General features: G+C 39.7%; 2 protein-coding genes across 6 annotated transcripts in view; one reads left to right on the top strand and one right to left on the bottom strand.

Moving 5' to 3' along the window:
• The window catches only part of PKP4 (plakophilin 4), a 252,688-nt gene extending 249,477 nt beyond the window's left edge, over positions 1-3,211 (bottom strand). For 3 of the 5 annotated variants that reach the window (XM_055087964.1, XM_055087995.1, XM_055087990.1), the window contains exon 1: positions 3,094-3,211. The gene's annotated coding sequence lies outside the window, so the exon portion shown is untranslated. Of the gene's footprint in view, positions 1-1,955; positions 2,359-3,093 lie in introns of all 5 variants that reach the window. The other 2 variants (XM_055087993.1, XM_055088018.1) reach the window with 2 other exon arrangements.
• A 509-nt stretch (positions 3,212-3,720) lies between these two features.
• CCDC148 (coiled-coil domain containing 148) overlaps positions 3,721-26,059 on the top strand; it is a 310,928-nt gene continuing 288,589 nt past the window's right edge. The window contains exon 1 of the mRNA XM_024122369.2: positions 3,721-3,986. Within this exon, the coding sequence (XP_023978137.1) occupies positions 3,962-3,986 (25 nt within the window). The 5' untranslated portion in view covers positions 3,721-3,961. The remainder of the gene's footprint in view (positions 3,987-26,059) is intronic.

Genomic DNA, 26,059 nt, shown 5'->3' with positions numbered 1-26,059 from the left:
TTTCCTTAAATTCAAATTGTGTCAGAACTACTCACATAATTAGATTTGGTTTATTCAGCTTGTAAATGCAGCAACAGCCCTTTTTCCCCCGCTGGATGAACGCCAGCTGCTCCTACTTTCTGCTTACCTTCTCTCATGCTTTCCATCACCACCACGGCTCCTCTATCTCCCTCCGAAAACAGTACAGGTAAGAATTCAGATAACTGGACGTTTCACCCCCCAAGTTAGAATCTTCTACATCATACATAAGACACGAAATGCAGCTACCTTCTCTTATGTAATAGTGGGGTTCGGGAGGGAATGCACTCTGATCGAAACAGTTGTCATTTTACTGTGAATGATCACCAGTTTCAAAACTTCCTCCCTTCAAATATCTATAACAAATAAAATATATTTCTAACTGAAAGCCTACCTTTACTTGAAGCATGTAAAACTGTTTGTACGGCCAATCATACACACACACACACACACACACACACTCTCTCTCTCTCTCTCTATACCTGAACGGGCTATTTCGATTTCTAATGTGGCAGAGAAACTCAATGTGCTTTTACTTTCTAATCTTCACATCAAATCAAATATGCACGTGTTAAACTCTGCTGTAAGGACTGTGTTACATAAGTTTCCTGTTGGCATCTCCAAACACTTCCCAATATCCTACACAGTGTTACTAACTTTAATTTAGAGCTAAATCTCTAAATTAGAAGGTCCACTAATTACGAACATACCTGAAAAACAATGTAGCAGCCAAAAGACACCTTACCCAGCACTAAGTTTTTTTTCTTTTCTATTTTTCCTTTCCACTGGGTCCTTAACTAAATAAACGGCTCTCATCTTATACTTTTCAATGCCCTTGATCCCTACACAGTAGTGTTAGCAGACAGCTGGACAATCAACTTATTATTTTCCTGAATGTGAAACAAAATAGCCAAGTGCAGAGAGGCTTATAGTAAATTCAACCTCCAAAGAAAATTGTGCCAAATAAAAGCACACATAGCATGCTTTTCCAAATCCAGAAACACTTATTTTGGACATCAATTGTTCTCATTTTCATGTTACCATTTTCCATAACTGTTTCACAGGTACCAGAAACGAGGATACTTTCTACAGTAATATACTACATTCAAAAAGAGAAGCAGTCTTCTACTTTACCTTTTAAAATAAGAGAATCTAAGCCCAACTCTAGAAAAGCAACGTCTGTCAAAAATTTGCTTTTCTGCATTAAGGAAAATAAAATTTGATTGAAACTGTATACTAATCACTTTGGATTTTACACATAATTACCATTCTTTAAAAGTTGTAGAGCTGTATTTTTATTTTTCGGTCAAACTTGGGAACAAAAAAAGAAAGAACTGTGACCTCAACTAATAAATTACATCTTGAAATATACATGATCTTGTAGTACCCATGTTACTTCCAATGGTAACTGACACGCCCTGAATTGAACTGTGCCAGACAGTCCTATCTGTCCCATCGCTGACCAAACACTGCTTCTCTGTTTCTATTCATTATTATAAGAGGTCCAAACACAGCCCAGTATGCAAGAAAAAAATTACAATTTTTATGACAGCAAAGTGATGCATTCAAGTTCTTTCTTGAAGTATATCCCCGTCCATGAGCATTAACAGACATTTTTTGATAGAGCTAAAATTACGTTGGCTGCAAGCTTTTTACTCGAAGAACCTTCGGCACCCTTTCCTGCAGGTTTTCAAAAAACCCTCGTAAAAGTCAGGCACTATTCAAACCTTGCAAACCAAACTTGCCAAGAACCTCGTGCAATTATCTATAACCTTGGCTACACCACCATCGGCCCGAAATTCACGGTCCTGGAGACCAATGCACCAAAATCCCAGAAGAAAGGCTAGCTGAAGCCCGAACTGCCGGGCTTCCTCTCCGCCGCCCTCTCTGCCGCATGGAGAAAAGCAAGGGGAGGAGAGGAGTGGAGCAAGGCTCACCAGCTCCGAAGATGCTCCGGTGACCTCTGGCTGCTCGGCGAGAGCTGGACCGGGAAGGCGCTAGTTCTGCCGCGGCGGGTCGTGTGGACTATGCCCCTGGTGCATTCCTCGCATTCCTGCACAATCTGTCGCCAGCCAAGGAGCCCGCGGTGCACGTTCCCCCCGGACACACACACCTGCTTATTGCTGCGCCCCGCGCGGCCACGGCCGCCGCGGCGCCTCTACTGCCCGAGCTCGCTGTCGCACTCAGCCAACACGCAGCCAAATCTCGGCCCAGCCGCTCACCCCCTCGCTTCCCGGGGGGGAAAAGGAGAGAGGCCTGAGCAGCCCCAGCGGCGGGCAGGGACACTCGTTCCGCCGGAGCGGGGGCGGGTGGGTGGGTGCCGCAGCTCCTCTTCAACTCCTGGCAGGGAGAGAAGGAAGCGGCAGCGCAAGAGGGCAGCCGGGGAAGCTTGGGGCTGGAGAACCGGGAGGGGTGGAGCGTGAGAGGATAGGCGGTGAGGGGAGAGGGGCGCACTGGACTGGGCGGTGGGCAGGACCGGCAAGGAGCGCGGGGCTCAGAGGGCAAACACAAGACCGTACAGGCAGAAGGGACGTGGGAGGAAGGGGAGGGGGCCGAGAAGCGGGAGTTGGGGCTGGAGAAAAGAACGGACAGCCCCGAGGGCTGGAGAAGGCGGGCGCCCAGGGGTGTTGGGGGCGCGCAGCAGCGTGCCAGGCGGGCAGGAGCTGGAAAGCCTACGGGCAGACGTCCAGGAGGGCTCGGCGTGGCGCTCAAGTTTGGGGCTGGGGGCCCTAGATCCAAGAAGGCCAACGTGGGGAGGGGTCGTGCGTGGCATGTAGGGGTTACCGGGGGAGAATAATCGCAGGGAAAAGCAAATGGAGGGTGAAACTTGTGCGCCTGCCGGGGGGAGGGGAGCAGGCAGGCGAGTGCGGGCAGAAACACGAGGCGGGGCAGGAAAGCCGAGGCGGCCGCGAGGCGGTGGGGACGGAGTAACGGGAGGGAGGCGCCCGTCCCCGTCTCCCTCCCTCCCTGCCCCGCGCCCCTCGCAGGCAGGTCTTGGCTCCGGCGCGACGGGGCGAGGGCCGGGGGTCTCCTGGGCAGGAGTCTCCGCGCCCTCCCGCGAGCCCGCACACTTACTTTCCAGGTTAGGCAGCAGCCGTCGTCGCTCCGGGGATCAGGAACATCGGCGCCGAGGGGTCGCCGCTGCGGCACCCGAAAAAATTAAAAAAGTGCCGCGGCCGAGCGACTGCCCGCCCCCCCCCCCCCCCCCCCCCCCCCCCCCCCCACCCGCCCCCCCCCCCCACCCGAAAAAATTAAAAAAGTGCCGCGGCCGAGCGACTGCCCGCCCCTCCCTCCCCCTCCCGCCCCCTACCCCAAAGCGGCTCGCCCACCACCCCCGACGGCGGCGGTGGCCAACTTGTCCCTCTACCCCTTGCCCATGGTGCCGCCTCCGCGGCCGGCGTCGACGCAGACTCAGCCCCGGAGCCCCCTCTACTGCCCAGAGGCCGCCGCCGCCCGCCCAGCCGCCAGCCCGCCTGCCCAGCCAGCCCCAGGCTCCCGGGAACGTCAGCACGCCGCCGTCTCCGGACCTGCTCCCTGCCAATCCCATTGGTCGGAAGGAAAAGGCTGGCCCTCCCCATTGGCCCGGCCCTCATATTGAACTGACCAATGGGAACTGAGGTTTCAGGTCGCCATAGAGACCGATGCTGTTAAGAGCTAGAGGGCCTGGAAACGGTGAGGAGTAAGGATGAAGGTATCTCTGGCTTTGGGCGCGGGAGGGGGAGGGGGAAAGAACTACCGGGGGATTCCCGAGTGCTGGCTCTGAAATTGGGGCAGCTTTCGCTTTGCCTTCCTGGAACCAGCAGCTGTGCATGGTAGGGTTTGTACGTCGCGTCCAAGGCAGGGACAGCTGAGCCCCTATAAGAATCCTTGAGAGCCTGGGAGTGGGCGTTTCACTTTTCCTGCGACTGGGGAGTCCCTCAGCGTCTGCCCTTTGACTTTTGACATGTGTGCAGCTTCTGCTTCTCCAGGTGAGTTTGCATCCTTTAAATCATTGCTTCTTCCTGACGTCACTGATCCACATGAATTCTACTTGTTCTTCCCAACCACTACCCCTTCCCTGGGGTGGATCTTGCCTCAAAATTTGGGGTCTAAAGACTTAAAGAAGGCTCAAAGATGATTTCCTTTGGATGATATTTTGATGAGGAAACAGGCTGACGTATTGTATGATGGATGTCATTGAGTCAATGCATGAGATAATGTGTTCCCCGTTTCCCAGAGAAAACTTCTAATGTCTCCACTGAAGGATATTTATTAAACACCCATCTGTGTGTGCATTCTGCACTATTAGCTTGACAGGTACATGGTCTTTCCCCTAAGAGTTTACAGGGGTTGGGAAAGACACAGGTGATAGAGTTGATCCTGCATGTCCTCTGATGATTTCACAAGAGAGTAAAGGAAATAGATTACAGCTGATGGATTTTGTTTTCTAGGTATTTTCCAGTTTATCTCTAAATTTGATAAAGAAATTAACTGAGACATGGAATCACACAAAAATTCTTGAGCTTTAATTACAAGTGCTTTGCTTTCATTTAGTCACTTTGTTCTAGTTTGTCAATAGCAATTTTTTTCTGTAAATAACTTTCATATTTAGATACTAGCTATTAAAGTAGGACTTCATAAACATATTAGGCTTTTAAGCATATTGCCTATGATATAATCATTGATATTCTTATGTTCCTTCTTTTTTGGTGGTTTTGCCATTTTTATACTAATTTCTTTAGAAAAAAGACTGTATTTATGTTATTGCCCTTCAGGTTGGAGGGACCATATTGTGTGAAAATGCTGATAGGATTTTGGAAATTACAAATATTTTGTTGAGAGAAACAGATTAATATGTGTGCAAGCTACATATGTCTAACTACTGTCCTGAATTTTAAGTTGGATAATATGCTTTGCTTTTGGTTTTTATCTTACCATAATTGAAAATTACAAAAATAGATAAGAATTGTTAACCTGGTACCTTGATTAGAAAAACATCTTTCAAAACAAAAAAGAAAAGAAAAACATCTTTCACAATCTGTAGTAAAATTGAACATCGTTGATAATCCTATGCAGTGTTGGACTGTGGAACAAAACAGCTGAACATGAGTGGTCCCCCTAAATATTTCCAGAACTGGGAAGAAATCAGAATTGGAAAAACCTTGGAGTGCTGTCTCATGCCCTGCCATCGTGGAAATTAGCTCATCATGCTTTCAATTTCTTCCTTTTGCTTTCTTTTTGGTGTTTGTTTATAGGAGAATAGAAAAAGTAAAATGCACATTTTTATAAATAAGACTCATATTTAATGTACTCACAATATACCAATGACTTGTTTTTTTTTAAATTTTTGTAATCATGGAAGATGTGTCGAGTGGAAAGGAAAGCATTCATATTTCCTTTTTCCTTGCCTTAGGCTAGCAAAGAAAGAAGAAAACAAGAACTAACTGATTTTTTTACACCAGTAATCTTTTCTTTTCACATTTTTCTCAGATCACATGTTTGATGAGTATTTTGATATTGTGTATTTCATGTTTGTAATGATTAAAATGTTACTAAAATCCACCATGAAAAATGTCCCTTAAAATGTTGTCAATCAACATTACTATTATTATTATTATTATTTGTAATTCTCATGCTTCAGTGAAAGGTTTCTTTTGAACTTGCTCCTGTACAACCAAGCATTGCTGGATAAAGAAATCACTTTGTTCCACTAAAAGTTTTTGCTATCCAGACTTGGCTGGGTCTTCACTGATTCTCTAAATTCCTTTCCTCATCAGGAGGGTGATTATCCAGGATACTGATCCAAGGACGTTATTCAGGGCACTTCTCCCAAATCTGTCCTATTTCCGCTCTCCTCAGGCCTCCACTCTACTTTGTCTTCTTCCAGTTCTGCAAGTGATCTTGCCTCCTACTTGACTGAGGCATCCACCACGAGGTTTCTCAACTTAACTTTCCTAAATCTCAGTCTCAATTTCAACACTTCATCACTTCCTTCAGTCCTGGCTGAGAAGGGTGACAGCCTTCTGTTCCAAGCTCACACTCAACTTGTGCTCCTAAACATTGGCCATCCTCCCACCCCAGAATTTTCCTCCATTGATTATAACTGCTCTCTTAGATCATGTGTTACATCCTCTCCTTCAAAATTTTTTTCCTGCACCTTACAAATATCTGATCTTTGGTAACACCACTATCCTTCTCCCTCCATTTCCATCTATAGGCTTTTCTTTTCACCAAGAAACAATTTGAAAGGAATTTCTTGCAGCTTCTATTTTTTCACTCCCAATGTTCTGCCCTTGAATACTACTCAAATTATTCTGAAGATTGTGCTCTTTGCCGTCAAAACCCTAACTCTTTTTGCCAATAAAGTTTTCCTCTACAAAAGTGCCCTTTACTTGCAAATTGCAATGCCTCAATTCCAGATTTCCAGTGAAGGGTAGAAACCATTGTCTCCCACCCCAAGGGTCCATAGAAATGCAAATTATTTACATGTGAAGGGGAAGCATTTCCCCTGCTAGCCACACAACCTTGGTGCATCTAACTGCTGGGTAATTGAGATAGGAAGCAGGGCCTCTGCTCAGATGACTGTGGGGCATCCTCAAGAATAAAAGTAAACAGCAGAAATCCACGGGAACTTTTAAATTACTATCTCAGAAAGAAGTCAACCTGAACCTTTCATGATTATGAAAACTTTGTAACTTTCCAATGTTTGTTATTTTCACATTAGCCCATAATGACTAGTAGTGAATTTCTGACAAAGAATAGCAGAGGCAGCAAGGAAAAGAAAGAAGCAGGAACACTCACTGTCTCTTTTCTCATTCTTGGATGCCTCCGGAGGAGGTGGGAACAGTTAAGATAAGAACTCTACAAACACACTGCTTGGGCAGGGGGAGGTGTTGTTTGTTTTTAAAAAGAATGTTAAAACAGAGGCAGGTGGCAAATGAGGGAAACAGAGCAGTGGAATAAACTTGTCCTGGGAGAGGATGCTAGAGCTTAATAATAATTCTACTCAGGATTGCAGAATTGGCTGTATCCCACCTGGAGGTGGGATACAGAATGTGCTGGACACATTCTCTGAATATGCAAATCCTCCCCTGCCTTTAGAGGCCCAGCCAAATAAACCATTAAACCTGTAAAGCCTTTTCTGAAAATTTCCTGATCTTACCTCCCTCTGGAGAGGATGATTTATGATTTAGTGTATTATCGTGGCACTTAAAACTCTCTACCCGGTGGTATAGTTATATAGTGTATGAGCCTTCTCTCCTAAAGGATCAGATACATGTCATGGTCATGACCTTAGCCTCCATAGTGACTTGGACTACTGAAGTGCCTCCCACACTAAGAAAAGCCAACAGTCATGAATCCTTGGAAGTCTTTGGAAGAATTTGACTTCCAACAATGAAAAATTAGAATCAGTAATGTTGGGAGGTAATTAGAAAAAGATGGACTAGAGGTTCAGTGTGGAAAAGTGAGGTAATGTATGGCAGAACAGAGTAGAGGTTTCTGCCATGTAACCTCCTAAGAGAGAAAGGTCTCAGATCTCATCTCTACCAGGACCTATCTCTACTCCTCTATGAGGGAGGTGACCTGTGTGAAAAGAACTGGCTGCATGTGCTTTGGCTTGAAGTTATCATATTCAGAGCTAAGGCTATAAAATTCTGTATATTGGGGAAAGCAGTTGAAACTCAGCTTTGTGAAGCAGTTTAAATAAGGGTTGCCTACATTTTTTCCATTTAGAGCATCCAGGTTGCTCTGTCTTTTGGAACACCATAGAATCATGCAAATTTAACAACTTCATAAAATCAGAAAGGCATCAAACATCTGGTAAGTATAATAGACATGTTTTCAAGTACCTATATGCATAGCCCTTGAAGTAAGCAGTCCTGCATGCCTCATGACCTTTCATCTGGCCATGGAATCAACCCTGGTGGGGACCCAATACAAATGTAGCCAATCCATTGGCTGACCATTGACCCATAACCTATACTAATACCAATCAGAATTTTTTTCCCTGGAAATTTGGAATTGAGAGGCCAAGTGAGCCAGAGAGAATAGCTTCCTTGGTCCTAATGTTTTCTGGGTTTTTATTCTCCCCATGAAGACAGAATATAATTCATTTTTTTATTGTTCCTTGATATTTTTAAAAAATTAAATATACTTGACATATAACATTGTGTTAATTTAAGGTATACAGTGTGTTACTTTGATACATTTATATATTGCAATATGATTGCCATTGTAGTGATATTTATCACATTACATAATTATATTGCACTATTGTTGTCTATATTCATTATGCTGTATATTAGAGCTCTATGGCTAATTTGCCACTCATTGCAAGTTGGTAGCCTTAAACATCAATCATATTTCCCTACCCCCTATCCCCTCATAACCAGCATTTTACACTGATTTTTAGAAGTTTGACTTTTTAATTAATTTTTATTTTATTTATTTTTGGCCATGCCACACAGCATGTGGGATCTTAGTTCCCCAACGAGGGAGCGAACTCACACCCCCTGCATTGGAAGCGTGGAGTCTTAACCACTGGACCGCCAGGGAAGTCCCGAAGTTTGACTTTTCTTAGATCCCACATATAAGTAATATCATACAGTACTTGTCTTTCTCTGTCTGAGTTATCTCACTTAGCATAATGTGCTCACTTAGCGTAATGTGCTCAAGGTCCATCCATGTTGTTGCAAATTGCAGGCTGTCCTCCTGTTTCATGGTTGAATAATATTCCATTGTGTATATATACAACATCTTTTTTATCCATTCATCTGCTTGATGGACATTTAGGATGTTTCCATACCTTGGCTACTGAGAACAATGATGCAATGTACATGGGAGTGCAGATATGGCTTTGAGAGATTTGTTACTTATAATCACCCTTAACCCATTCTTTTCCTGTTTTGCCTTTAGTGAGTCTTTGTTCTTTACAATCAACAGGTTTCACTAAAATATTATGCAAATATTTACAACAAAACAAAGCACATATTATGACCATTATATTGGACTATGAAGAGCAATAGTCTAAAAATTTCTAAATTTCTTTTCTTTGTTAGAATAGAAAATGAATGATCTGTCTAGTTCCAAATATTGCCAACCTAATTTGGATAAAAGAGCTTTACTTAGTGTGGTGTCTATTCCTCCCCACTTCCCACAAAGCCTTATATTCCTTAACTCTCAGTTTTCCTCCTTTGAAGTTGGGAGCAAGAGAAGAACTTTGAGAAGAGGAGCAGCATGATTCCTTTTGCAGGGTAGAGTCATTTTACCACACCACTGATATGGGAAGAAAATATTAGAATTCATATTATAATTTATACTATTTTTTAGGAACATTTATACTAATTTTTTAGGAACCAGGCTAAAAAATAAAAATGAGATAGGAAAATTTATCAGAGACACTAGTAGCCCCACAACTCAGGAAAACAGATTCTGAAGTTCCAGTAATTATTGTTTTAATAAAACATCTCAGGAGGAAAACAAGACTCCATCCAAAATTTTTACAGTGTTTTATGTAAAATATCTAGTTTTCAACAAAAAATTATGAGACATCTAAAAAAACAGAAAAGTGTGATCCAAATTCAGGAAAATAAGTAGCCAACAGACAGGCTGAGTGAGCCCACTTGTTGAATTTAGTAGACAGGTAATCCAAAACACCTACTATAAATATGTTTAAAAACTTAAAGGAAAAATGACTTAACAAATGGGGACTCTCAATAGAGAAATAGAGATTGTTTTTTAAAAAAAGGAACTAAATGGAAATTCTAGACCAACAGAAACTATCCAGTATGAAAAACAATTGTAAAATATTGAGAAAAAATGAACTGAGCCTCAGAAACTTGTGGGACAGCTATGAGTAAAAGAAGGAAAGGAAGGCTAGAAGGATGTATAAAAAAATATTTGAAGAAACAGTGGCCTAAAACTTCCCAAATTTTATAAAAATTTTAATCTCTAGATCCAAGAAACACAGTAAATCCTGAGTAGAGTAAACATAAGGAGACCCACTAGTGTGGGTACATCATAGACTTCTGAAAGACAAAGATGAGAAAGTTTTGAAGCAAAAATAGAATAACAATTAATTATATATAAGGGAACCCCAATAAAATTAACAGCTGACTTCTTATCAGAAACAAGGGAAACCAGAGGGTGGTGGAAAGATATACTCAAGGTGCTGAGAGAATAAAGCATGTCAATCAAGTTTTCTTTATCTAGCAAAACTGTCAGAAATGAAGATGAGAGTCCTCATAAATGAACCTATATTGGAAGTATGCTAATTACTGACAGAACTCATATGTCCACCACCTTTGAGTGAAGCCCAAAGCAAAAGAAGGCAGTCCGACAGATGCAGGGCACCTGGCAAGTCAACAATCTCCATTTGAAAAGGAGATCTTGACTCAGTGCCAACCCTGGAACATCAAATGATCACCACATTAAAATGCTGTTTAAAATATTAGATTTGGGACTTCCCTGGTGGTGCAGTGGTTGAGAGTCCACCTGCCGATGCAGGGGACATGGGTTCGTGCCCCGGTCCGGGAAGATCCCACATGCCGCGGAGCAGCTCGGCCCGTGAGCCATGGCCGCTGAGCCTGCACATCCGGAGCCTGTGCTCCGCAATGGGAGAGGCCACAACAGTGAGAGGCCTGCGTACTGCAAAAAAAAAAAAAAAAAAAAAAAAATTAGATTTGAAGTTCTCCTAAAATAAATTCAGGGAAAGTATGACTTCATCGTTTTTAACTAAAGAGCTCTTTGACCGGAGCGATCAGGAGAGAAAAGCAAGAACTCGCCCCCTATCCTGTTCTCTGATCATGGCAGCTAGCCCTTTCCATCTCTGGGCCACTGTTTTCTTTACACAGTAGGTCAGCTAACTGTCGTCACAGTTGGTTACAGCTTCTGTGCATCTCTGGGGTTGAGCTGGGGCGTCAGGTAAACAGGACCTGCTAGTACATCCTCTTGTCAGGAAACAGAAGTCAAGAACTGCCATATTTTTCTGTAGTTTAATAGAGATTTTTTAAAATAAGAAAAAAATGAAGATGAAAATAGATGCAGAAAAAGCAATTGACAAGATCTAATACCCATTCATGATGAAAATGCTAACAAACCAGCAATAGAAGGGAATTTCTTTAATGTGACAAAGTGCATTTATGAAAAGCCTACAGCTAACATCACATTTATGGTGAAGGCTGAATGATTTCCCCCTAAGATTGAGAATAAAATGATGTCCACTCTCATCTCTTTAACATTTCACTGGAGGTTTTAGCCATTGTAATAAGGAAAGAAAAATAAAAGCATATAGGTTGGAAAGGAAAAAATAAAGCTCTCTTTATTCACAGATGACATGATCTATGCATGAAAATCTAAAGAATATACAAAAAAAGAGTAATACTAGAAGTGATAATAAATTTAGCAAGGTCACAAGATATAAGACCAATATACAAATATCAGTTGAATTTTTATATGCTAAGAAATAGCAAATTAAAAATGAATTTAAGAAAACAATTCCATTTATGATAGCATGAAAAAGAGTATAATACTTAGGAATAAATTTTAGAAGAGAAATATAAAACCTCTGACTATTGATTCAGTGTGATCCCTATTAAAATCCCAGCAAACACTTTTTGTAGAAATTACAAGCCAGTCTTCAAATGGACAAACATAGGAATAAGAACATCAAAACAACAACAAAATAGGAGGAATTATAACATCCAATTTCAAAAGTTACAATAATAGAATATAATATTGGCATAATGATAGCTGTTCAGATCAATGAAATAGAATAAAAGGTACAGAAATAAGCCCTTACATTGATGGTCAATTAATTTTCAACAAAGATGCCAAGGTAGTTCAATGGGGAAAGGGATGTCTTCTCAAGAAATGCTGCTAGGATAATTCGACATTCATGTGCAAAATAATGAACTTATACTCTTAATTTATACCATACAAAAAAAAAACCTAAATATGCATCATAGACCTAAGAACTAAAATTATAAGACTTCTGGAAGAAGACGTAGTACAAAATCTCTGTGACCATGTTTTAGGCAAAGATTCCTTAGATATTACACTATATCATGATCCATAAAAGAAGAAATTGATAAATTGGACTTTATAGAAAATTGTTTTGTTCTTCAAGAGGCATCAGTAAGAAAATGAAAAGACAAGCCACAGACTGGGAAAAAATATTTGAAAAGCAGAATCTGATAAAGGGCTTGTGTCAGAATATATAAAGAACGTCTAAACCTCACAAATAAGGCAAACAGGGCTTCCCTGGTGGCAAAGTTGTTAAGAATCCGCCTGCCAATGCAGGAGACACGGGTTCGAGCCCTGGTCCAGGATGATCCCACATGTCACGGAGTAACTCAGCCCATGCACCACAACTACTGAAGCCCGTGTGCCTAGAGCCCGTGCTCTGCAACAAGAGAAGCCATCATAATGAGACACGGGTTCGAGCCCTGGTCCAGGATGATCCCACATGTCACGGAGTAACTCAGCCCATGCACCACAACTACTGAAGCCCGTGTGCCTAGAGCCCGTGCTCTGCAACAAGAGAAGCCACCATAATGAGAAGCCCGTACACTGCAATGAAGAGTAGGCCCCGCTTGCCGCAACTAGAGAGAAAGCCCATGCACAGCAACGAAGACCCAACGCAGCCAAAAATAAATAAATAAATAAGTTCTTTTTTTAAAAAAAAGGCAAACAAATCAATTTTTAAAATGGACAAAATATTTGAATAGATATTTCACCAAAAAGTTAGACAAATGGTTAATAATCAAATGAAAAGATGTTCAACATCATTAGGGAAATGCACATTAAAACTGTAATACAATACCACTATATAACTACTAGAATAAGTATAAGGCAGAAGATTGACAATACCAAGTGATTACAAGGATGTGGAAAAACTGTAACTGTCATAAATTGCTGGTTGCTATACCCACTTTAGAAAACTGTTTGACAGTTTCTTTAAAATATAAACTTACCATATGATCCAGCAATTCTACTTCTAGAAATCTCCTCAAGAGAAATAAAAACATATGTCCAAAGAGTTTTTACATGAATTATTACAGTAGTATTTGTAATAGGGAAAAACTGAAATAATTCAAATGTCCATCAAATAATGATTAGATAAAATGCTGTGTAATGGAATACTATTTAACAATAAAAATAATGAACTACTGATACATGTTACAATATGGATAAACCTCCAATATATTATGCTAAGAGGAAAAAATCCAGCCACAAAAGACCACACTTCCAAAAAAGGAAAATAGAGACAGAAAGCAGATCAGTGATTACCTTATGCTGGGATGGGAAGACTGATTGCAAGTGGTTATGACAGAACTTTTTCAGGTGATTGAAATGTTCTAGAACTAAATGGTGATGATAGTTGTACAACTATACATTTTTTAAAAATTTATTTATTTTTTAAATTTATTTTTGGCTGCGTTGGGTCTTTGTTGCTGCGCACAGGCTTTCTCCAGTAGGCGGTGAGCAGTGGCTACTCTTCGTTGTGGTGCATGGGCTTCTCATTGCAGTGGCTTCTCTTGTTGCGGAGCACAGCCTCTAGGCACATGGACTTCAGTAGTTGTGGCATGTGGGCTCAGTAGTTGTGGCTCGTGGGCTCTAGAGCACAGGCTCAGTAGCTGTGGCACACGGGCTTAGTTGCTCCGTGGCATGTGGGATCTTCCTGGACCAGGGCTCGAACCCATGTCCCCTGCATTGGCAGGTGGATTCTTAACCACTGTGCCACCAGGGAAGCCCAACAACTCTACATTTACTAAAAATAATTGCACTGCACACTTATAGTGGATGTATCTTTATGGAATGTCAGTTAGGTCTCAATAAAGCTATTACAAATAAAAACATTTAAAAATGGCATAAGCACATCATCTTAAAACTCTCATATATGAGCGCTTATCATTATTGTCATCCAACCTGGGAGAGGTCAGTGAAGTCTTGAGTGGTACTGAGACAAGTATTATTCTTTTGACACATCCAAATGGCTTGAAAGTGAGACATAAATAACAACACAATGGAAAGAAAGCAAAGGAAATTGCTGTAGAGAATTTGAGAAAAGAAAAAAATTCCACCCACACAGAATTAGTGCATTTTTATGATCAATAGAAAACCTGATTTCAAAATCCTAGGCTTTCAATGATCTATTATTTAGCACTGGAAATGTCACATTTTCACTGCCTCTGCCCCACATCTATGAAAATGAGACAATATACTTCTCCATTCTTAATACACTTCTCCATTCTCACCTTTTTTAAAGTTAAAAAAATGTAAAATATGCAAACTTCTGAATTTTTAGTATGAGCATGCTACTGTTACCTATAGCTGACCATAAACACAAGGGTCTTTGACATCTGAGAGTTTACCTCAGAAAAGGCCTCTTTATTTCTACTTTATGTCAATTTTTCTTTTTTCATCCTTCCTTCTATTTGTTAATATTAGGTAAAAATTTCTTTATTAATTAACACAGTCTGAAATAACATAGGTAGCATAATCATTAGCATTTTATGAACTTCTAATAAATCTCCGTTTGTTGAAGCCACTATAAACAATTTTCTTTACAAACTTATGTTAGGTGGTATATCATAATTTCATTGGTCAAATACACTTAAATTTAATATTTAAATCTACTGTTTATTTCAATTGCCAGTTTTCTAAATTATAGAATTTTAGAGCTGAAAGAACCTTTGAGATTACAAACCAGCATAAAAACTGGCTGTACAACTAGCCTAAGACTCCTTCTGAATTCAATCTCTCTAATACAAAATCAATACGATTTAGATATTTTACTGTGTTTGCTGTTTACTCTTTGTGTGTGACTCATTTTCCAAAACTAAAAAAGTCAATTTTAAAATTTTTATGGGGAAAGAATATTAGGGAAAAAATATACATTTATATCAAGAGTACTCCTTCTTGCATTTATAAATGACTATACTGCTCTCCCACAATATTATTTGACTATTGAGAATATAACTTCAGGGACTTTGTATTTAATCTCCAATATATATACACTGTAGCTATTTTTTATGTTCTTGAAACTGAGTCAAAACCTATTGACCATCACATCTGTATTTTGAAAGCTGACAAATTGTGTTTGATATAGTTGGTGGAAGGGCACTGAGCTCAAAGTTAGGAGATATAGGTGGGCTTTAGCCTTGCCTATGCGACCTGCTTCTTCAAGTCTTGGACAAAGCATTTAATCTTTCTGTCCCTGTGTTTACTGATCTATAAAAGGTATCAGACTAAAATCTTTTCCGGGCTTACGTTAATTCACGTGTAAAATGACATACTGCATGATCTCATTCTAAATCTTGGCTTTGTTTTCTTTTGAAAGAAGTTTGCCACAACTGTTTCTTACTTTGCCTTAAACCTTAAGTCTATTTCTACCACCCTCTTTGTTTTCATTTTTCCATAAACCAGTATTTTGAATAGACTTCTTTCTTTTTCCTTGTTCAAGATCTGTCTCTTCCCTTAACTCCCGCTTCTATCTTGTCTTCCTTTCTTTCCCTCTAGGACCTTACTCTTACCCTAACAAGGGAGGAACTGTTTACTAAAATGAAAATGACAGAAGTCCACTTCTCTGTGTGTTGAGGAGCACCACCACCTATGCTTTGTCTCCATTCCTGAGAGAGAGTAGAATACAGAAGGCAGTTAGGTCCATGGGCTCTAGAGCCACACTGCCTGGGTGTGCATCTTGTCTCTGCCACGCAGCAACTGTATGATCTTTGACCTTAGTTTCCCAGTCCGCAAAATAGGAGAAACAGTGTTAACGAAAAATTATTGTGAGGATTAAATGAATCAAAATAGATAAAGCTCCTAGGATAGTGCCTGGCTAGGAGAAATTGCTACATAAATGTTGGTGATTATTGCACCCCACTACATAGACCCTCATAAAATGATAATCACTCCAGCACAGGGTAGAAGAGGAAAGGTAAAGCTGAGGCAGGGGAATGTACATGAGAGAGTGGAATGGTGTGTTCTTACAGTTCTGGGCCTTTTGCAACAACTCTTTATTTCCTACCTCCATCCTCCTGGGATGTAAATGTTAGGCAAAAGCATGATGAAGAAGACTGGCCTTTCATTTAATTTGCAGGAATGGCTATGTATGGCAACTTTTTCTTCAAGTAAATTATCTGTTTGAAATGTGATTCTTTTTTGTTTTCTTCCATAATTCAGAACTGTATGCCATAATTATTATACTCTTAAGACATCAAAGAAAAAACGCCAGGAATTGTCTTTTGGGCGGGCCTATTTATGTAATACTCCATTTGAGGAAAAGCACTGGAGAAAACTGTTCTTAGCAAAGAATGTTAATTGATGAAAACATTTCTTTGCTAACAATCTAAGAGAAGCAGTCTGTTCTTAGCTCTTTCAAACCACAAAACAGATTTAGCTATTCATGAATAAAAGCCAATTTTTTATTTTCAATACTACCTTTAACAAGTCTTTGTTTTTGATAATGGTTTTTTTCCTAATCTTCATCAAAGCAGGTTTTTAATGTATAACAGTTCTTTTAATAAGGAAAAGGCAGCCAAATCTAACAAGATTCTAATTTGGGTGCAAAGTATATTTTCCCCCTCAATATTTAACCCTATGATTTTTTTTAAAGGGGGTGCTTATTCATTTTGATTAAGGAGTCACATTGTATCTAATATTCTGTAGAACAAGCATAACAAATATGTCACATAAAAAATAAAAACACAAGTAAAGATTTTGACTGGTAAGATGCCAAAATTCTATAGTATTTAGAAAATTATGATATTGCACATAACCGGTGAACATGGGAGAGATTGAATCTGGATAAATCAATGAATATTTTACTCTTCCTCACCCTCTTCTAGGATGGAGAGAAAACATGATACTAAACAGTATTGACAAAAAGTTTCTTAGAACATATACTTTTTCAGATCATAGATACTGTGTTTTAACCTCAAAAAGAAATATATCAACAAAAGAAGGAATTAAAATTCCTAAGACATAGGATGTCACATAGCAAAGAATTTGCTTTTTAATAAAACATCTTAAGCATATTTCTATTTCAAATACTAACATAAGAGAAAATTGCATGTGTATGTAAGAAATTGCTATACAACAAATAACAACAACAAAAACCAAATGACCTGATTAAAAAATGGGCAGAGGAACTGAACAGACAGTTTTCCAAAGAAGACATACAAATGGCAAAAAGGTACATGAAAAGATGCTCAACATCACTAATCATCAGGAAAATGCAAATAAAAACTACAGCAAGCTATCTCCTCACACCTATTAGAATGGCCATCATCAAAAAGACAAGAGATAACAAGTGCTGGCAGGATGTGGGGAAAAAAAAAAAAAGAACTCTTGTAAACTACTGGTGAGAATGTAAATTGGTGCAGCCACTATGAAGAATAGTATGGAGGTTCCTCAAGAAATTAAAAACAGAACTACCATATGATCCAGCAATTCCACTTCTAGGTATATATCTGAAGAAATGAAATCCCTATCTTGGAAAAAATATCTACACTCGCCAATTTCATTGCGACAGTATTTACAATAGACAAGACATGGAAACAACCTAAGTGTCCATCGATGGATGAACGGATAAAGAAGATATGGTATATGTATACAATATGAAATTTTATTCATCCATAAAGAAGAAGGAAATTTTGCCATTCATGATTTTGCTAAGTGAAATAAGTCAGACAGAGAAAGACAAATACTGTATGATATCACTTATATGTGGACTCTTAAAAAACCCCAAACTCATAGATATAGAGGACAGATCGATCGGTCAGTTGCCAGAGGAAGGGGTAAGTGAGAGTGGTCAAAATGGATGAAGGTGTTCAAAAGGTACAGACTTTCAGCTATAAAGTAAATAAGTACTGGGGATGTAACATACAGCATGGTGACTAAAGTTTAAAACAATGTATTGTATATTTGAAAGTTGCTTAGAGGGTAGATCTTGAAAGTTAACACACATGCACACACAGAATTTGTAACTATATGAGGTGATAGATGTCAACTTATATTGTGGTAATCATTTCACCATCTATACGTATATCAAACCTTCATGCTGTATACCTGAAACAAATAAAATGTTATATGTCAATTATATCTCAACAAACCTGGAAAAATGGTAAATTTTATGTTATATATCTTTTACCACAATAAAAAATCATATTATCACTCCTACTAATAAAAAGAAGCTACAATTACATTGAAAAAAGAAAGAAATCAATAAACCTCTCAGGATATATAAGGCAACTAAATCTGAGCTTATTTTGCAACCTTTTAATTAGATATTTCTGATTTATTTTAGATTTTTTGGTGTGATACTTACTTTAGAAATGTTATGGTTAATATAATTAGTTCTGAGAATCTCTTAATTTTGCTTCTTATGTATTGTGCATTTAGATCTTCATCGTTCACTTTGGTAAATTGACAGCTTTAGAAATGAAAATTTCATTTTTACAAAGACCCACAGAAAAGATGTTGAAAATTGTCCTAGTTTGTCCAGACTTGCGACTCTATGCTAATCCACTCACCTCTGGATTATAATAATACTTCAGATTCTGCTTCAGGCTCTCTTTCCATGAAATCATTGGTCTGTCTGCTTATATAGCATGTAGGGGGTGATTTTCATTGTAAAGTGTGTTGGATTTACTTTTTAATAAACTATTGAACAGCCATCAGATAAAAACAACTCAGATATGAGCAGCCTGGAATAAGTTTGTGGTTGTTTTAATTTGCACAATAATAGCTAACATTTACATAGCAATTACTGTGTGCCTGACACAGTTGTAAGCACTTCATATAATTTCATTTAGTCTCTATAAGAATGATATGAGGTAGGTATACTATTATTATCCTCACTGTATAGTAAATTATGGCACAGATATTTACTTAAATTGTCCAGAATTACTCATCTATTAAGTGTCAGAGCTAGGATTTGAACCCTGGTTTTTTGCTTCTGGAGTCCATCATTATAAACAATATATTCGTGAAAGACTTAGAATTGAGTTTCTAATTTCCAAATTATTCAGTTTCCTGATGAATCTTTATCATTTTTCCTGTTTCACATTTCCTCTATCTTTTAATATTGAACATTAGGATAGAAATGAGATGTATTACTTTAAAATCAACTTTATTGTGGTATAATTTACATAAAGAAAAGTGTACCTATTTCAAGCATAGTTTGATGAGTATTGACAAATCAATCACCCATCTAAGCACCAACAGAATCATTTCCATCCCTTCAAAAATTTCCCTCACTGCCCCTTCTGAGGCAAGCATTGATCTGCTTTTGTCATTTTAGATTAGATTTATTTCACATAAATGGAATCATACAGCCAGCAGGTAGTCTTTTGTTTCTGACTTCCTTTATCAGCAGAGTGATTTGAGACTAAGCCATACTGTGTGTATCATTAGTTTATTCCTTTTCATTGCTGAGTGTTATTTCTTTTTATGTCTATACTACAAATGGTTTATTCATCTACCTGTTGATGAACATTTGAGTTGTTTCAGTTTTTGGTTATTACAAGTAAGCTGCAATGAACATTTGTGTACAAGTCTTGGTGGAGTCATGTTTTGTTTCTCTTGGACTTGCTGGGCCTATGTTAGTTTTATGTTTAGCTGTTTAAGAAACTGCCAGTTTTCCAAAGTAGCTATACCATTTTACACCCCCAACAGCAATGTATGAAGTTCCAGTTGCTCCACATTCTTGTCAACGCTTGGTATTGTCAATACAGTTGACACTGAAGAGCAAGGGTTTGAACTGCAAGGATCCACTTATGTGTGGATTTTTTTCAGCTGTATATACTACTGCAGTACTATACTATCTGCAGTTGGTTGAATCCACAGATAGGGACCTTGGGGGTCAACTCTAAGTTACACACAGGTTTTCAGCTATGCAGAGGGTTGGTGTCCCTGACCTCTGCATTGTTCAAGGGTCAACTGTATGTTGAATTTTAGCCATTCTAATGTGTGTGAAGTGGTTTAAGTATGCATTTCCCTGATAACTAGAGACACTGAACATTTTTTCCTGTGCTTATTGGGCATGTGTATATCTTTTATAAAACATCTGTTAAAATAATTTGCCTTTTTATTTTTATTTTTTTACTACTTATTTGTTTGTTTTGGGCTGTGTTGGGTCTTCGCTGCTGCATGTGGGATTTCTCTAGTTGTGGAGAGTGGGGGCTACTTCATTGTGGTGCACAGGCTTCTTATTGCGGTGGCTTCTCTTGTGGAGCATGCGTTCTAGGCACGTGGGCTTCAGTAGTTGTGGCTCATGGGCTCAGTAATTGTGGCTCATGGGCTCTAGAGCACAGGCTCAGTAGTTGTGGCTCACGGGCTTAGTTGCTCCACGGCATGTGGGATCTTCCCAGAGCAGGGCTTGAACCTATGTCCCCTGCATTGGCAGGTGGATTCTTAACCACTGTGCCACCAGGGAAGTCCCTAATTTGCCTTTTTAAATTGGGTTGTTTGTCTTACTATTGATATATAAGTTCTTTATGTATTGTGAATACAAGTTCTTTGTCAGATATATATATCACAGATATTTTCTCCTAGTGTTTTGTTTGCAATTTAAGTTTCTGAAGATGTCTTTTGAAGAGGAAAAGTTTTAATTTTGATTAAGTTCACTGTGTCAGTTTTTTCTTTTATAGTTTGTGCTTTACTATCTTATCTGAGAAAGCTTTGTCTACTCCAAAGTGATGAAGCTTCTTCTCCAATGTTTTCTTCTATAAGTTTTATTTATTTATTTTGCTATTATTGCTATTCTCCCACTCCTCCACTTCTATATTGCCCCCCCCCCACGGGTAACCACTAGTTTGTTCTCCATATATGTCTATTTCTTTTTTGTTATATTCACTATCTTGTTGTATTTTTTAGATTCCACACATAAGTGCCATCATACAGTATTTCTCTTTCTCTGTCTGACCTATTTTACTTAGCATAATGCCTTCCAAGTCCATCCATGTTGCTGCAAATGACAAAATTTCATTCTTTTTTATGGCTGAGTAGTATTCCATTGTGTATGTATACACCACATCTGTTTTATTCATTTATCTGTTGAGGAAGATCTAGGTTGCTTCCATATCTTGGCAATTGTAAATAATGCTGCTATGAACATTGGGGTTCATGTATCTGTTTGAATTAGTGGGGTTTTTTTTTCAGCTATATACCCGGGAGTGGAATTGCTGGGTCATATGGTAGTTCTATTTTTAGTTTTTTGATAAACCTCCATAATGTTTTCCACGGTGACTGCACCAATTTACACTCCCACCAACAGTGTTACAAGGGTTCGCTTTTCTCCTCATCCTTGCCAACATTTGTTATTTGTGTTCTTTTTGATGATGGCCATTCTGACAGGTGTAAGGTGATATCTCATTATGGTTTTGATTTACCTTTCCTAATGATTAGCAATGCTGAGCATCTTCTCATGTGCCTATTGGCCATCTGTAGTTCCTCTTTGGAAAAATGTCTATTCAGTTCTTCTGCCCATTTTGTAAATTGGGTTCTTTGGTGGTTTTTTAATCAATTAATTAATTTAAATTTTTTTATTTTATATTGGAGCATAGTTGATTAACAATGTTGTGTTAGTTTCATGTGTACAGCTAAGTGATTCAATTATACATGTATCTATTCTTTTTCAAATTCTTTTCCCATTTAGGTTATTATAGAATATTGAGCAGAGTTCCCTGTGCTATGCAGTAGTTCCTTGTTGGGGGTTCTTTGTTTTTTTGTTGTTGTTCAGTTGTATGAGCTGATATATGTTGGATATTAATCTCTTATTGGTCTTATCATTTGCAAATATTTTCTCCCATTCAGTAGGTTGTCTTTTCTTTTTGTTGATGGTTTCCTTTGCTGTGCAAAAACTTTTAAGTTTAATGAGGTCCCATTTGTTTATTTTTGCTTTTATTTCCGTCACTCTAGGAGAAGGATCCAAGAAAGATATTGCTGTGATTTATGTCAAAGACTGTTCTGCCTATGTTTTCCTCTAGGAGTTTTATAGTATCCAGTCTTACATTTAGGTCTTTAATCCATTTTTAGTTTATTTTTGTATATGGTGTTAGAGAATGTTCTAATTTCATTCTTTTACATGTAGCTGTCAGTTTTTCCAGTACCACTTATTGAAGAGACTTTTTCTCCAGTGTATGTTCTTGCCTCCTTTGTTGTAGCTTAATCAACCATAAGTGCGTGGGTTTATTTCTGGGCTTTCTATCCTGTTCCATTGATCTTTGTGTCTGTTTTTGTGCCAGTACCATACTGCTTTGTTTACTGTAGCTTTGTAGTATAGTCTGAAGTCAGGGAGCCTGATTCCTCCAGCTCTGTTCTTCTTTCTCAAGATTGTTTTGGCTATTTGGGGTCTTTTGTGTTTCCATACAAATTTTAACATTATTTGTTCTAGTTCTGTGAAAAATGCCATTGGTATTTTGATAGGAATTTCATTGAATGTATGATTTTACTTGTTAATTTTTGTATATTGTATGAGGCAAGGTCTGACTTTCATGTTTTTTTCAATAGACATCCTGCACAATTTATTAAAAAGATCAGTCTTTCCTCATTGAATTATCAGCATACATTTGTCAAAATCAGCTGAACATAAAACCACAGTGAGATATCACTTCATATCCAAGAGGATGGCTATTATTCAAAACAAAACAAAGCAAAAAACAAACATACCAGAAAATAGCAGGTGTTGACAAGGACATGGAGAAATTGGAATCCTTGTGCACTGCAGGTGGGAATGTAAAATAATGCAGCTGCTGTAGAAAACAGTACATTAGTTTCTCAAAAAATTACATATAGAATTACCATATGATCCAGCAATTCCACTGCTAGGTATATACACCAAAGAGTTGAAAGCAGGGAGTTAAACATATTTGTATACCCACAGAATACAAATGTATTATGTATTCACAGAAGCATTATTCACAATAGCCAAAGATAGAAGCAACCGGAGTGTTCATTGATGAATGAATAAGCAAAATATGGTATATACACAATGATTTATTATTTAGAAGAAAATTCTGATACAGCATGGATGAAGCTTAAAGACATGCTAAGTGAAATAAGCCAGTCACAAAAGGATAAATTCCACCTGTATAAGGAACCTAGAGTAGTCAAATTTATAGAGACAGGAAGTAGAATGGTGGTTTCTAAAGGCTGGAGACAGAAGACAATGGGGAATTGGTGTTTAATGGGGACAGTGTTATAGTTTGGGAAGATGAAAATTTGGTGATGGATGGTGGTAATAGTTGCACAGCAATGTGAATGTACTTAATACCAGAGTTGGTTAAAATGGTATACTTTATGTTGTGTATGTTTATCCACAATTTAAAAAAATCAATTGACCATATTTGTGGGTTCTTTTTCTGGACTCTCTTCTGTTTCATTCATTATATGTCTGTCCTTATACCATTACTACATTGTCTTGATAATTATACCTTTTATAGTAAGTCTAGAGATATGATAGTGTAAGTTCTTCAACTTTGTTTTTCTTTTTCAAAAGTATTTTGGCTATTCTAAGTCTTTTGCCTTTCTGGATAAATTTTAAAGGCAGATTCTCAATTACTATTTTTAAAAAAACAACAACTGGGAGGAGCTTCAAGATGGCGGAAGAGTAAGATGCGGAGATCACCTTCCTCCCCACAGATACATCAGAAATACATCTGCACGTGGAACTGCTCCTATAGAACACCTACTGAACGCTGGCAGAAGACCTCAGACCTCCCAAAAGGCAAGAAACTCCCCACGTACCTGGGTAGCAAAAGAAAAAAGAAAAAACAGAGACAAAAGAATAGGGATGGGACCTGCACCCGTGGGAGGGAGCTGTGAAGGAGGAAAGGTTTCCACACACTAGGAAGCCCCTTCGTGGGCAGAGACTGTTTGTGGCGGAGGGGGAAGCTTTGGGGCCATGAGGAGAGCGCAGCAACAGGGGTGCGGAGGGCAAAGCAGAGAGATTTCCGCATGGAGGATCGGTGCCGACCAGCACTAACCAGCCCGAGAGGCTTGTCTGCTCACCCACCGGGGTGGGCGGGGTGGGGGTGGCTGGGAGCTGAGGCTCGGGCTTTGGTCTAATCGCAAGGAGAGGACTGCTGTTGGCGGCATGAACACAGCCTGAAGGGGGCTACTGTGCCACAGCTAGCTGGGAGGGAGTCCGGGAAAAGGTCTGGAACTGCCGAAGAGGCAAGAGACTTTTTCTTGTCTTGCCTCTTTGTTTCCTGGTGCATGAGGAGAGGGTATTAAGAGCACCTCTTAAAGGAGCTCCAGAGACAGGCGCGAGGCGCGGCTATCCACACAGACCCCAGAGACAGGCATGAGATGCTAAGGCTGCTGCTGCAGCCACAAGAAGCCTGTGAGCAAACACAGGTCACTCTCCACACCTCTCTTCCTGGGAGCCTGTGCGGCCTGCCACTGCCAGGGTCCTGTGATCCAGGGACAACTTCCCCGGGAGAACGCACAGCACGCCTCAGGCAGGTGCAACATCACACCGGCCTCTCCCGCCGCAGTCTCGCCCCACATCCGTACCCCTCCCTCCCCGTGGCCTGAGTGAGCTAGAGGCCCCAATCAGCTGCTCCTTTAACCCCGTCCTGTCTGAGTGAAGAACAGACGCCCTCAGGTGACCTACACGCAGAGGCGGGTCCAAATCCAAAGCTAAACCCCGGTAGCTGTGCTAACAAAGAAGAGAAAGGAAAATCTCTCCCGGTAGCCTCAGGAGCAGCGGATTAAAGCTCCACAATCAACTTGATATACCCTGCATCTATGGAATACCTGAATAGACAACGAATCATCCCAAATTGAGGAGGTGGACTTTGAGAGCAAAGATATATTATTTTTTCCCCTTTTTCTCTTTTTGTGAATGTATATATATATACTTCTGTGTGTGATTTTGTCTGTATAGCTTTGCTTTCACCATTTGTCCTGGGTTTCTGTCTGTCCTTTTTTTTTTTTTAATTTTTTTCTTAATAACTTTTTTATTTTAATAACTATTTTATTTTACTTTATTTCCTTCCTTCCTTCCTTCCTTCCTTCCTTCCTTCCTTTCTTTCTTTCTTTTTCTTTCTTTCTTTCTTTTTCTTTCTTTCTTTTTCTTTCCTTCTTTCTCCCTTTTATTCTGAGCCGTGTGGATGAAAGGCTCTTGGTGCTCCAGCCAGGCATCAGGGCTGTGCCTCTGAGGTGGGAGAGCCAAGTTCAGGACACTGGTCCACAAGAGGCCTCCCAATTCCATGTACTATCAATTGGCGAAAATCTCCCAGAGATCTCCATCTCAACGCCAAGACCCAGCTTCACTCAACGACCAGCAAGCTACAGTGCTGGACACCCTATGCCAAACAACTAGCAAGACAGGAACATAGCCCCACCCATTACCAGAGAGGCCACCCCAAATCATAATAAGGTCACAGATACCCCAAAACACACCACCAGACACGGTCCTGCCCACCAGAAAGACAAGATCCAGCCTCATCCACCAGAACACAGGCACTAGTCCCCTCCATCAGGAAGCCCACACAACCCACTGTACCAAACTTACCCACTGGGGGCAGACACCTTGGATAAATGAAATTTAAAATTCTCTAGAAGGGATCAATAGCAGAGTAACTGAGGCAGAAAAACGGATAAGTGACCTGAAATCTGGACACCCTATGCCAAACAACTAGCAAGACAGGAACATAGCCCCACCCATTACCAGAGAGGCCACCCCAAATCATAATAAGGTCACAGATACCCCAAAACACACCACCAGACACGGTCCTGCCCACCAGAAAGACAAGATCCAGCCTCATCCACCAGAACACAGGCACTAGTCCCCTCCATCAGGAAGCCCACACAACCCACTGTACCAAACTTACCCACTGGGGGCAGACACCTTGGGAACTACAAACCTGCAGCCTGCGAAAAGGAGACCCCAAACACAGTAAGTTAAGCAAAACGAGAAGACAGAAAAACACACAGCAGATGAAGGAGCAAGGAAAAAACCCACCAGACCTAATAAATGAAGAGGAAATAGGCAGTCTACCTGAAAAAGAATTCAGAATAATGATAGTAAAGATGATCCAAAATCTTGGAT

This window comes from Physeter macrocephalus, chromosome 2 (genome assembly GCF_002837175.3).
Source record: "Physeter macrocephalus isolate SW-GA chromosome 2, ASM283717v5, whole genome shotgun sequence".
Classification (NCBI taxonomy): Eukaryota; Metazoa; Chordata; class Mammalia; order Artiodactyla; family Physeteridae; genus Physeter; species Physeter macrocephalus.
Note: the sequence above shows the minus strand (reverse complement) of the source record. Positions and strands in the feature narration are given on the sequence as shown.